This window comes from Manis javanica, chromosome 1 (genome assembly GCF_040802235.1).
Source record: "Manis javanica isolate MJ-LG chromosome 1, MJ_LKY, whole genome shotgun sequence".
Lineage (NCBI taxonomy): Eukaryota > Metazoa > Chordata > Mammalia > Pholidota > Manidae > Manis > Manis javanica.
The window spans coordinates 165,451,011-165,464,278 of record NC_133156.1 but is presented as its reverse complement, the minus strand read 5'-3'; the positions used below and the strand labels follow the sequence as shown (position 1 = coordinate 165,464,278).

The following is a 13,268-nucleotide window of genomic DNA, read 5'->3' as shown; positions in this document are numbered from 1 at the left end:
CCCAGGTCTCGCAGGGAGAAACGCGGGATATTCTTTGTCCTCCGGCGCCGTTCCCAGGCACCTCCTCACCGGTCCCGCCACCCTGCCTCCCCAGCAACGGGGGCCCGTCCCTCTAAGGCTTCCAAAAAGCGCTCGCCAAAAAAAAAAACTGCTCCGGTTTCTCTCCACCCGCCGGGAGCCGGGGGGAGGGGCGCTCGGGTCCCGCCGGGCTGGGGCTTGTATCTTACCCCCTTCACAAGGCGCTGGGTTCTTGCAGGTGTGGATGTGGTCTGGATGTTGTCCTGTGTCCTGTGGTCTCTATTTTAGGAATATTTTTCTTTGTTATATTTTCATAGCTCTATGTGTTTTTGGGAGGAGATTTCCACTGCTCTACTCACGCCGCCATCTTGGCTCCCGCCCTTGTGTCTTTTGATTGGTGCATTCAGTCCATTTACATTTATGGGGACTATTGAAATATATGTACTTATTGCCATTGCAGGCTTTAGACTCATGGTTACCAAAGGTTCAAGGTTAGCTTCTTTAGTGTCTGACTGCCTAACTTAGCTCGCTTATTGAGCTGTTATATACACTATCTGGAGATTCTTTTCTTCTCTCCCTTCTTATTCCTCCTCCTCCATTCTTTATATGTTGGTTGTTTTATTCTGTGCTCTTTCATGTTTCCTTTAACTGCTTTTAGTGGGTAGTTGATTTTATTTTTTGCCTTTAGTTAGTATTTGTTTCATCTGTTTTCTTTGCTGTGATTTTATTTTCTCTGGTGACATCTGTTTAGTCTTAGGAGTGCTCCCGTCTAGAACTCTACGTCTAAAATACCCTATAGAGGTGGTTTGCGGGAGGCAAATTCCCTCAACTTTTGCTTGTCTGGGAATTGTTTAATTCCTCCTTCATATTTAAATGATAATCGTGCTGGATACAGTATCCTTGGTTCAAGGCCCTTCTGTTTCATTGCATTAAATATATCATGCTCTTCTCTTCTGGCCTGTAAGGTTTCTGTTGAGAAGTCTGATGATAGCCTGATGGGTTTCCCTTTATAAGTGACCTTTTTCTCTCTAGCTGCCTTTAAAACTCTTTCCTTGTCCTTGATCTTTGCCATTTTAATTATTATGTGTCTTGGTGTTGTCCTCCTTGGGTCCTTTCTGTTGGGAGTTCTGTGTATTTCTGTGGTCTGTTCGATTACTTCCTCCCCCAGTTTGGGGAAGTTTTCAGCAATTATTTCTTCAAAGAGATTTTCTATCCCTTTTCCTCTCTCTTCTTCTTCTGGTAACCCTATAATATGGATATTGTTCCTTTTGGATTGGTCGCACAGTTCTCTTAATATTGTTTCATTCCTGGAGATCCTTTTATCTCTCTCTGTGTCAGCTTCTATGCGTTTGTGTTCTCTGGTTTCTATTCCATCAATGGCCTCTTGCATCTTATCCATCTGTTTATAAATCCTTCCAGAGTTTGTTTCACTTCTGTAATCTCCCTCCTGACTTCATCCCATTGTTCTTGCATTTTTCTCTGCATCTCCGTCAGCATGTTCATGATTTTTATTTTGAGTTATTTTTCAGGAAGAGTGGTTAGGTCTGTCTCCTCAGGTGTTTTCTCTGTTATCTTGGTCTGCCTGAAATTTTGCCTTTTCATGGCGATGGAGATAGTTTACAGAGCTGGCATGAGTGACGGCTGGAAGAACTTCCCTTCTTGTTGGTTTGTGGCCTTCCTCTCCTGGGAGAACAGCAACCTCTAGTAGCTTGTGCTGGGCAGCTGCACGCAGACGGGGCTGCTGATTCTTGCCCCGCCTCTATGGAGTTTATCTCCGTTGTTGCTGTGGGCATGGCCTGCCTCGGGCTGCTGCTCTGATATGGTGGAGCCACGTTGGAGGGGTAATGGCCGAGAGACTATTTATCTCCATGAGGGGCCTCTGTGCTCCCTGCTGCCCAGGGGGTTAGAGTGCCCAGAGTTCCCCAGATTCCCTGCTGCTGGACTAAGTGTCCCAGGATGCTTCCATCCAGCGGTGGGTCCCTGTCCCTTTAAGACTTCCAAATAAACACTCGCTTTTCTTTGTCCCCAGGGTGCCAGCTGCAGGGACCCGCTCACAGGTCTTACTGTCCTGTTTCCCTATTGTCCAGGACCCCACGCTTGCACTGTGTCTGCACTCTGGTGCGGATGGCTAGGGCTGGCTATTTAGCAGTCCTGGGCTCCCTCTCCCTCCCCGCTCCAACTCCTCTCCTCACGCCTGGAGCTGGGGTGTGGGGCGCTCGGGTCCTGCCGGGTCGGGGCTTGTATCTTACCCCCTTCGCGAGGTGCTGGGTTCTCGCAGGTGTGGATGTGGTCTGGATGTTGTCCTGTGTCTTCTAGTCTCTCTTTTAGGAAGAGTTGTCTTTCTTGTATTTTCAAAAATATATAGGGTTTGGAAGGAGATTTCCACTGCTCTACTCATGCCGCCATCTTGGCTCCGCCCCCTCTACGTAATTCTTATCCTTGCTCCTCCATAGGTAGAGAGGTTTTATTCCTCTGGCTTCTGCCAGTATTTCTCCTTGTCTGAAGTTCTGGAGTTTGAGTATGACATGCCCAGGTGTAGATTTTGTTGTACTTTTTCTGCTTGGTGTTCCCCAGGATTCCTGCAACTGTGATTAGTCTCGTTTAATTCTAGGCATTTCTCAACCATTATTACTTCAGCTCTTTCTTCTGTTCTTTCTCATTTCTTTTTCCTTTTAGTATTCCCATTATACAAATTCTTCACCTTTTGTACTTGTCACAAAGTTCTTGAACATTCTGTCTTCTTTTTTCATTGTTTTTTTTCAGTTTTGGAAGTTTATATTGGCATATCTTCAGTCTCAGTGGTTCTTTTCCTGACCTTGTACCACCTATTGATGAGCCCATCATTCTTCATTTCTGTTAACAATGCTTTTTTTTTTTCATTTCTAGTATTTCCTTTTGATTCTCAAGAGTTTCTATTTGCCTGTGTACATTGTCCATCTGTTCCTGCACATTGTCTACTTTTTTCATTACAGCCTTTAGCATATTAAACATTTAAAAAATTTTCTGGCCTTTTAATTCCAAAATCTTTGCTGTATCTGTCTGGTTCCAATGCTCACCCTGTCTTGTCAAGCTGTGTTTGTCTTTTAGTCAGCCTTGTAGTTTTTATTAGAAGCCAGACCTGATCTATTGGGGAACAGGAATTGAGAGAAATAGCTCCTTAGCATAAGGTTTATGCTTGTCAGGCTTGGGATTAAGCTATATTTACTGTTTTTACCACTGTAGGTATCAGAGACTAAAATTTCTATTTGTGTCCTTATCTCTGTCTTCCCTGTTTTCTCTGGGCTTCCTTAGAGACTTGTTCTTAAGGTCTGAGACATCAGTTCTTGTTCTCGTCCCCTAGTGCTGGTTCTAGTGGTGGTTTCTGCTCCTGGGCCTCTGCTCTGGAAGCTGTTATTCTCTGTATCCACCCATTTTTCTCAGTTTTGGGGGCAGTGGTTTGTCTTGTACCTCAGTTCTCTGCTGGATTGAAGAAGAGTTGTTGATTTTTTATTTTTAGTTTGCTCAGCTTTTTCTTATTGTGAGGGTGGGGAAAATGACTTCCAAGCTCAGATGCCACACCAGAAACCAGAAATCTACTTGTATGGTTGATTTTGAACATGTAGAGTTTTAAAAATTAATTTTAACTTCTATTACAACTTCATCTCCATGGCCTTTCTCCTGAAATCAATATCCCCAATGTTACTGAAAAATATCAAGAACGTCCGATTTGAAGGACATTCTACAACTTACTTGACCAGTATGCCTTAGGACTGTCATGGTCATCAAAGACAAAAAGTTAGAAATTGTCACAGCCCAGCAGAAGCTAAAGATACTTGATTAATGTGGCCTGAAACATTAGCAGAAAACTAGTTAAACCTGGACCAAGTGTGGAGTTTAGTTAATAGTAACAAGCCAGTGTTGGCTCTTTGTGACCAGTGTACCATGTTTATATCCAAGTTAATCAGGAAATCTGGGTGCAGAGCATAAAGAAAATCTTTGTAACTTTTCTATAAATTGAAAACTACTCTAAAAGATTTATTCAATTAAACGTTACCATTATCAGAAATATTGGTACAATTACACTTTGCCCTTTTCATTCTTCTGAGGCACACATCTTTCGAAGCATGTTAGAGCTCTGGTTAGCAGTTTACAGAGGATTTGCACATATTCTTTCTAATGTCACAGCAGTCTTGCAGCACAGGTGACCCCCTTTACATGTAAGGACGTTGGTGAAGATGGGACAGCTGCCCAGGCACCTGTCCCCAGGGGCCAGCATGGTGCCCAGCAGTTCTGCCTCTGCTGGCAACGTTTGTCCCTCTGCCACATCATTGTGGCAGGTATTTAACTTCCATCTAGGATGAAAAACATTTCCTAATGGAGCTTATATCCATTTTTATTTATTAAAGCAACTTAAGCACAAGAAAACTTCACAAATACTTCCTTTGTATAAACTCTGTATTGCTTTGAGCCTTTTTTTTCATGTTGACATATTGTTCTTCTAAGGTTCTTTGCTGGTCTATGTTGATCACCTTCTTGGAGAAGGGGCCTTTGCCCAAGTCTATGAAGTTACCCATGGAGATGTGAATGATACCAGAAAAAAACAGAAATTTGTTTTAAAGGTAAGTGATCTGAGCAGTTTTTGGTATGGTATAGAAATTAATTTTAGAACTTGAGTTTGTCAGCCTCCTTTTCCTTTTTTTTTTCAAAAAAGTGCTAATTTCATTTAGGTCTATAGTCAGCAATTAAGAAACAAAAACTATCCTACAAGGATTTAGAATTGCTTTGCCATTAAAATTATCTCACAGCCAGCCCTATTCTTTAGCCAGAGGTCATAGCTTATCATCACTTTCCACCCCACATCCTCTATTGGGATGGAACTTCCTTTCTTGCTATCATTTTCCAGAATGTGAGACCGGATATGAATGTCACATACCCTATCTGCAGGTCCAGAAGCCGGCCAGCCCCTGGGAATTCTACATTGGGACCCAGCTGATGGAGAGACTAAAGCCAAGTATACGGCACATGTTTATCAAATTCTATTCTGCCCACTTTTTCCAGAATGGCAGTGTATTAGTAGGGGATCTCTACAGTTATGGAACATTATTAGTAAGTGTATTCACTTCTGTGATGTGAACATGAATTTGAACTACATTTTTGGCTTGTGCGTTACACATACATTTTGTTAGAGATTTTATTGATGTAGCAGGTGGGGGCAAAGTTCTTCTCTTGATATATTAATCCTGAGCAACCAACTCAGGATTCTACCTTCCATTGTTCCTAGAATGCCATTAACCTCTATAAAAACACCCCTGAGAAAGTGATGCCTCAGCCTCTAGTCCTCTTGTTTGCTGTCAGAATGCTCTACATGATTGAACAAGTCCACGGCTGTGAGATCATTCATGGAGACATTAAGCCAGACAATTTCATACTTGGAAACAGGCAAGTGGTATGCTTTTAATGGGGTTCTTCTCTGTTTCCCAGAAGCCTTTGTTATTTGTGCTCATGCATCCTGGCCCTTGTTTGTGTTTAATATAGATTTCTGGAACAGGGCAGTGAAGGTGATGATTTATCTGCTGACTTGGCTCTGATTGACCTGGGTCAGAGTATAGATATGAAACTTTTTCCAAAAGGAACTACATTTACAGCAAAGTGTGAAACGTCTGGTTTTCAGTGTACTGAGATGCTCAGTAACAAACCGTGGAACTACCAGGTATAGAACTGCGGTGAGAGATTTGAAAATACTTTCCTTTGTTAAACTTACTGTATTTTCAAAATGAATTTGGGGATCTAGTTAGTTTGAGCTGGTCTAGTCTTTTAGCCTTAGATTTAGACTATACTCCAGTGTTTTCAGTTATGACCATAATACACAGTGAGAGGCTTTGGAGTGCAGTTAGAGAACAGCCACCAGAGTCCCAGGGGAGGGAGTCATAACGTCCCCGTGGAAGAGGGATTAGAGTGATGTTTGCCCCTGTGTGACAAAATGAAGAACTTGAGAAGGGACACGGTAATCCATGGAGAACAGAGCTTTCCAAGGGGCTGCCTCAGGAGGTGGTATGTTGTCAGCTTCCCTGGGAGCCTCAGCAAAGCTGGCACAGGCATTCAGTAGGGTGGCTGAACAATGGCTTCCAGGCTCTTGAAAATCCTGTGATTAGTTAGCTTGCTGCCTAAAGTTAGAGAGGCCTCGGGTACACAGGTTTGTGTAGATTAGTCATCATGCATACCTGTACTTACTTTATAGATTGATTACTTTGGAGTTGCTGCAACAGTGTACTGCATGCTTTTTGGCACTTACATGAAAGTGAAAAATGAAGGAGGAGTCTGGAAGCCTGAAGGTCTTTATAGAAGGTGAGTATTAGCTTTGGTGCTACCACGGAGAGAGAATAAACACAGTGGGGTGTTGGGCTCCATGGAAGATGGATCTCTGCCACGGCAAGGGACCCATGCCTGGGGAGCACAGTTCAGCTGCATGATCCTGGACTTCAGGCCAGTGCACAAGCCACCTTGCTTCACAGCTTCTGTTTCCCAGGTTGTGTTAGCAGCAGCCAGTGCCCTCGAAGAACCAGTAAAGCTCCTGGCCAAGTGCTGGCATTCTGTGCACCCAGAGAAATCACCCAGTGGCACTGACCTCGGGTTTGTGCTTGTTTTCTTGCCTGTGTGAGTGCAGATAATACTGATTCTGTTTCCCTCAGGTGTTTCTTAAAGAAGCAAAGGAATAATGTGTGTGACAGTGTTTGTAAGTTACAGAGGAAAGTGGCAAGGCAGGTGTCTATCACAGGATGGGGTTTAAGTCCCATCCTTTGGTGACTTGAGTTTTTCTAAAACTGTTTTCCCATCTCTAAACTCATAGTGAAAATCACTGATTAGACTAGAACCCCTCCTGTCACCTCAGATGTGGGTAGCTCTCTTTCTCCAGTGTCAGGTGGAGAGATGACTGGTAATCTTTGAACCGAGTATTTGGGATGTGCTTGTTCATTGTATCACTTATACATTCTTAACTTTTTTTGAAGTATAAAAACATACACAGAAAAATGAATTTGCATGTTTATACCTTGAAAAAGTTTAAGCCAGGCTTCCCTTACCCTCATATACACACATTACACACCCTGATGGGGGTGTGGATAAAGCCAGTTATAGTAACTTTATAAAATATAGTGTCTCTGCATAAATAAGGCTAGATTCAGGCCCTGGAGGAAACCCAGAACAACCTGGTTTATTCTGCATGAGTTATCACATTCAGAAAATACTTTATTGTTTTACTTGCTTTTAATCACAGGACCAGAGAGGTTATTCAGAAGGCTTCCATCTCTGACCACCAGTGTAGAGTAAAGCTCCCTAATGATAGCAGGCCGAATTTCCTGTCTGAAACACAAATTTAGTTATGTTCTTTCTCCCCAGTACCTCAATTCTGTGTTCTGAGTTTTCTGTAGTTACTTTAACCATTACAGTGGTTGGAGCTCTGAACCTGAGCTCTATTCCGGGTAGTCAGCCTAGTCCTGGCACTTAGGCAGGTTGGCTCTTCAGAACCATTTGGCCAGATTATCAGGTTCTGGAGGTATGGTATTTAAAGCAAGCAAGAGCAGATTGATGTTATTTAAAAAAAAAAAAATGTTTTTAAGGAAGTTTCCACTGAAGAGCCTATTACTAAATTAAGACTATGTATCGAAATCACTTTTTTGGAACAAGGTATATAGACATTTAATTGTATCTTTAATTTTGTCTTGTAAAGATTCAGTATTTCAATTCTTGATGTATTAAGTTGCCTTTAGGGGAATTTGCTATGGCAGGCTGTCCAAGCCTGTGATGTCAGATGCTGGAGTGAGACTGCCTTACATGCAGAATGCTACAGTTTATCTTTTATTTATGCTTTGTTGCTTCAGGCTTCCTCATTTGGATACGTGGAATGAGTTTTTTCATGTCATGTTGAATATACCAGATTGCCATCATCTTCCATCTTTGGATTTATTAAGGCAAAAGCTGAAGAAAATATTTCAACAACACTATACAAACAAGATTAAGGCCCTACGTAACAGGCTAATTGTACTGCTCTTAGAATATAAGCGTTCTCGAAAATAAAATATGGGTCACTTTGTAAATACTCTTAGGATATAAGCGTTCTTGAAAATAAAATATGAGTCACTTTGTAAATGCTGGCCTGCCCACTTTGAACCTTGCTGTTTTCACATTTTTTGTTTATGTAGATGTTTCTTAAAAATAAAGTCCACAAAATTTAGTTGTTACAAATATTTCAATAAAATATACATAGGAAAGGTCCCTATGCAGCAGGCTAACTGGGCTGCCCTTGGGTACAAGCATTCATGAGAATAATTTGGATGTGAACATTCTCTAAAATCACTTTTTAAACACTGACCTGTTCACTTTAAGCCACGGAAGTGCCAAAACAACTTTTTTTCTTCCAAATTCACGTGTTTGTATAAAATTAAATTCCCCATATATATCTGAGAGACTTTTTAAGTTTTTATGAATAAAATTCACTTGTCCTTTATTGTACCTGTTCTTCACTGCCACCCACAGGAAATATTACAGGTATAAATCTTAGGCTTCTTTATTTTTTAAAAGTACTATTCAAAGGAATATCTGAGATCTTGAAAATAATCTTATAGACTGCATATATCATTAATTAGATCTAAAATTGTAGCAGCCAATTTAGCATTTATTGACTTTTAAAACAAAGTGTCCTGTAACTTCACCTGACCTTCCTCCCTCCCTCCATCCCTCCCTTACCTCTTTTCTAGCGTCCTTGACAATAAAATGTGCCTCACTTTATAAATGCCGCCCATTTCCGTTAAGATGGAAGCAAAGCTGAGGCGACACCCAATTCAACAATAGAGTGAATTGTTTCCTCCTCCTCTTATTCCCAGCCACCAGGTTCCCCACTTTTTGTGAGTCTTTTCAAAAATGATTCTATGTATATTTCTATATATAATAATTTTCATACAACAAGAATGATTCTTTTTTTCACTTAATGAATAGCGGAGAATGAAACTACATCCAGAATGGTCTCATTCGTGTTAATAGCTGCATAATATTTGGTTATATGTGTATCTTTTGTATAAATTCCTAGAAGCAAAATTGCTGGGTCAGGTGAGTGCATTCAAAATTTTGTATCAATATTGGCAAATAGCTGCCAGTGGGCCTGCAAGGGCTCTGTTCTCCTGTCCCCATTAAGGGGCCGTATCAGGCTCTCTGAACCGTGCTGACAGGTGAACAAATGCTCTGATTAGGCCAAATATATTCATATACTCAAGAGTCGTGTTTCTGTTTTTCTCTAAACTCTATCCTATGTCCACCTCTCTATTGTTATCTTTCAGGTTACCTGTAGGAGGTGCAAATATTTGTCCCAATTTGTCATCTGTCTCTTGACTTAAAGATTTCTTTTGCCATGAAGAACTTTTTAAAGTGTACTCTGATTTATAGTTTTAAATGGCTTTTATAGCTTTGTGTCTTCAAATGCCATCCTCAAAAAATAAGAAAAAGTCCCTTAATTTTTTTATACTAGTACTGATTTAAATACTTAAGACTAAATTTTAGTTGCTATTTTAAATCAGATGTAATTTTTCCCTATTTTTTTCTAGGCAGTAGTTGGAATATATGAAACCTATTGAAAAGCTTTTCAATTAATTCTTACAAAGTTTCTGAGTAAGTAACCAACACTATGAAAATAATGCTTATTTTGCACCTTTCCCATGCTTTCGCCAGTGATTTTCTCTTGCCGCTGCCCAGGACCAAGAGAAGAGAGCTAATCAGTGGTGGGGCTGGACATCTGTCTTCTGCTTTAGTGGGAATTCTGATGTTTATCCAGTAAGTTTGTGATGCTGACCTGGTGTAGGCATTTTTAGTTATGCTGAAGAAGGACTCATCCATTTCTTTTGACAAACATGAATCATAACACTATTTTAGTTTTCTTGCCCATCTTTTCATCTGTACTTGACCAGCTATATGCCATTCTCTTCTATGAATGTACTATAATTTATTTAAATAATCTTCTATTGACAGACACTTAGTTGATTTCAGTTTTATTGCTACAAACAGGTGAGCACAAGTGCAAGTGCAAATGTGTGTGCAGGGTAAGATGGTAAATTGGAATTCCAAAATATGTTTTTATTTTGAAAATAAAGAATGCAACCCACATGATCCATTACACACATACTCAACTTGGAAGGAAGTTGAATATGATCCAGGGACAGACCTCATCAGACAAACCAACATTAAATTTACTTTTAAGGCTAATGTTGAAATTAAATTTCAACAGTGTTGTAACAACTGAGCACTGATAGAGTCAAAAGGGTTTTTTTTTCCTTTTTAAGGGTGTAGTTTAGACTAAACTAATAGCTAAATGTCCGTCCATGACAGGCAGCTATGACTGCCTTCAATCTTGGGCGGCATCCAGCCCCTTGACATGTCCTGTATCTCCACCAGCCCATTTGCCCTTCTGGGGTCCTCATCTTCTGTCACACTCCCAGACATCCTCCATGTAATTCACACAGCAGCCTAGACCTGACCAGTGTCATCATAGCACTGCTGTTGCCCACCTGGTGTCCAGTCAATCTGTGCCAAGGGCTGCACTTAAATGAAACTTCACAGTTTGGTTTACTAGCAACTGCCTTGTACCCAGGGAGGAAGGCTCAATGCAAAGTTATTTTAAGCACTTCACCCAAGTAGCTCTGTGTGTGTCCATTGCCTGGTACAAACTATACTGACCATTATTATTTTTTTTTTTCATTTTATTATCATTAATCTACAATTACATGAAGAACATAATGTTACTAGACTCCCCCCTTCACCAAGTCCCCCCCCCACAAAACCCATTACAGTCACTGTCCATCAGTGTAGCAAGATGCTGTAGACTCAACTTCTCTGTGTTGCACATCCCTCCCTATGCCCCCCACCACTATACATGCAATTGTAAGGCCCCCTTTCTTTTTCCCTGCCCTTATCCCACCCTTCCCACCTCTCCTGCCCAGTCCCTTTCCCTTTGGTAACCATTAGTCCATTCTTGGGTTGAGTGATTCTGCTGCTGTTTTGTTCCTTCAGTTTTTCTTTGTTCTTATACTCCACATATGAGTGAAATCATTTGGTACTTGTCTTTCTCCGCCTGGCTTATTTCACTGAGCATAATACCCTCTAGCTCCATCCATGTTGTTGCAAATGGTAGAATTTGTTTTCTTCTTATGGCTGAATAATATTCTGTTGTGTATATATACCACGTCTTCTTTATCCATTCATCTATTGATGGACACTTAGGTTGCTTCCATTTCTTGGCTATTGTAAATAGTGCTGCGATAAACATAGGGGTACATCTGTCTTTTTCAAACTGGAGTGCTGCATTCTTAGGGTAAATTCCTAGAAGTGAAATTCCTGGGTCAAATGGTATTTCTATTTTGAGCTTTTTGAGGAACCTCCATACTGCTTTCTACAATGGTTGAACTAATTTACATTCCCACCAGCAGTGTAGGAGGGTTCCCCTTTCTCCACAACCTCGCCAACATTTGTTGTTGCTTGTCTTTTGGATGGTGGCAATCCTTACTGGTGTGAGGTGATATCTCATTGTGGTTTTAATTTGCATTTCTCTGATGACAAGCGATGTGGAGCATCTTCTCATGTGTCTGTTGGCCATCTGAATTTCTTTGGAGAACTGTCTGTTCAGCTCCTCTGCCCATTTTTTAACTGGATTATTTGCTTTTTGTTTGTTGAGGTACGTGAGCTCTTTATAAATTTTGGATGTCAACTCTTTATCAGATCTGTCATTTATGAATATATTCTCCCATACTGTAGGGTACCTTTTTGTTCTATTGATTGTGTCCTTTGCTGTACAGAAGCTTTTCAGCTTGATATAGTCCCACTTGTTCATTTTTGCTTTTGTTTCCCTTGCCCAGGGAGATATGTTCATGAAGAAGTCACTCATATTTATGTCCAAGAGATTTTTGCCTATGTTTTTTTCTAAGAGTTTTATGGTTTCATGACTTACATTCAGGTCTTTGGTCCATTTCGAATTTACTTTTGTGTATGGGGTTAGACAGTGATCCAGTTTCATTCTTTTACATGTAGCTGTCCAGTTTTGCCAGCACCATCTGTTGAAGAGACTCTCATTTCCCCATTGTATGTCCATGGCTCCTTTATAATATATTAATTGACCATGTATGTTTGGGTTAATATCTGGGGTCTCTATTCTGTTCCACTGGTCTGTGGCTCTGTTCTTGAGCCAGTACCAAACTGTCTTGATTACTGTGGCTTTATAGTAGAGCTTGAAGTTGGGGAGCGAGATCCCCCCCCACTTTATTCTTTCTTCTTCCAAAGTAGAATTGCTTTGGCTATTCGGGGTCTTTGGTGTTTCCATATGAATTTCTGACCTATTTGTCCTAGTTCGTTGAAGAATCTTGTTGGTAATTTGATAGGGATTGCATCTAATCTGTGTATTGCTTTAGGCAGGATGGCCATTTAGATTATATTAATTCTTCCTAGCCAAGAGCATGGGATGAGTTTCCATTTGTTAGTGTCCTCTTTAATTTCTCCTAAGAGTGTCTTATAGTTTTCAGAGTATAGGTCTTTCACTTCCTTGGTGAGGTTTATTCCTAGGTATTTTATTCTTTTTGATGTAATTGTGAATGGAATTGTTTTCCTGATTTCTCTTTCTATTAGTTCATTGTTAGTGTATAGGAAAGCCACAGAATTCTGTGTGTTAACTTTGTATCCTGCAACTTTGCTGTATTCCAATATCAGTTCTAGTAGTTTTGGAGTGGAGTCTTTAGGGTTTTTTATGTACAATATCATGTCATCTGCAAATAGTGACAGTTTGACTTCTTCTTTACCAATCTGGATTCCTTGTATTTCTTTGTTTTGTCTAATTGCCATGGCTAGGACCTCCAGTACTATGTTGAATAACATTGGGGAGAGTGGGCATCCCTGTCTTGTTTCCGATCTCATAGGAAAAGCTTTCAGCTTCTTGCTGTTCAGTATGATGTTGGCTGTGGGTTTATCATATATGGCCTTTATTATGTTGAGGTACCTGCCCTCTATACCCATTTTGTTGACAGTTTTTATCATGAATGGATGTTGAATTTTGTCAAATGCTTTTTCAGCATGTATGGAGATGATCATGTGGTTTTTGTCCTTTTTGTTGATGTGGTAGATGATGTTGATGGATTTTCGAATGTTGTACCATCCTTGCATCCCTGGGATGAATCCCACTTGGTCATGGTGTATGATCCTTTTGATGTATTTTTGAATTCAGTTTGCTAATTTTTTTTTTTTTT

General features: G+C 40.5%; 1 protein-coding gene across 2 annotated transcripts in view; it reads left to right on the top strand.

The window, feature by feature from the left end:
* Window positions 1–8,494, top strand: part of BUB1 (BUB1 mitotic checkpoint serine/threonine kinase) — a 70,471-nt gene extending 61,977 nt beyond the window's left edge. The window contains exons 20-25 of one of the 2 annotated variants that reach the window (XR_012133140.1): window positions 4,501–4,616; window positions 4,942–5,103; window positions 5,279–5,436; window positions 5,533–5,720; window positions 6,236–6,342; window positions 7,875–7,889. Coding sequence is in view for 1 of the 2 variants with exons in the window: in XM_073240719.1 (XP_073096820.1) it covers window positions 4,501–4,616; window positions 4,942–5,103; window positions 5,279–5,436; window positions 5,533–5,707; window positions 6,236–6,342; window positions 7,875–8,070 (914 nt within the window). In the remaining variant the exon portion in view is untranslated. Of the gene's footprint in view, window positions 1–4,500; window positions 4,617–4,941; window positions 5,104–5,278; window positions 5,437–5,532; window positions 5,721–6,235; window positions 6,343–7,874 lie in introns of both variants that reach the window. The other variant, XM_073240719.1, reaches the window with a different exon arrangement.
* Window positions 8,495–13,268: the final 4,774 nt, after the last annotated feature.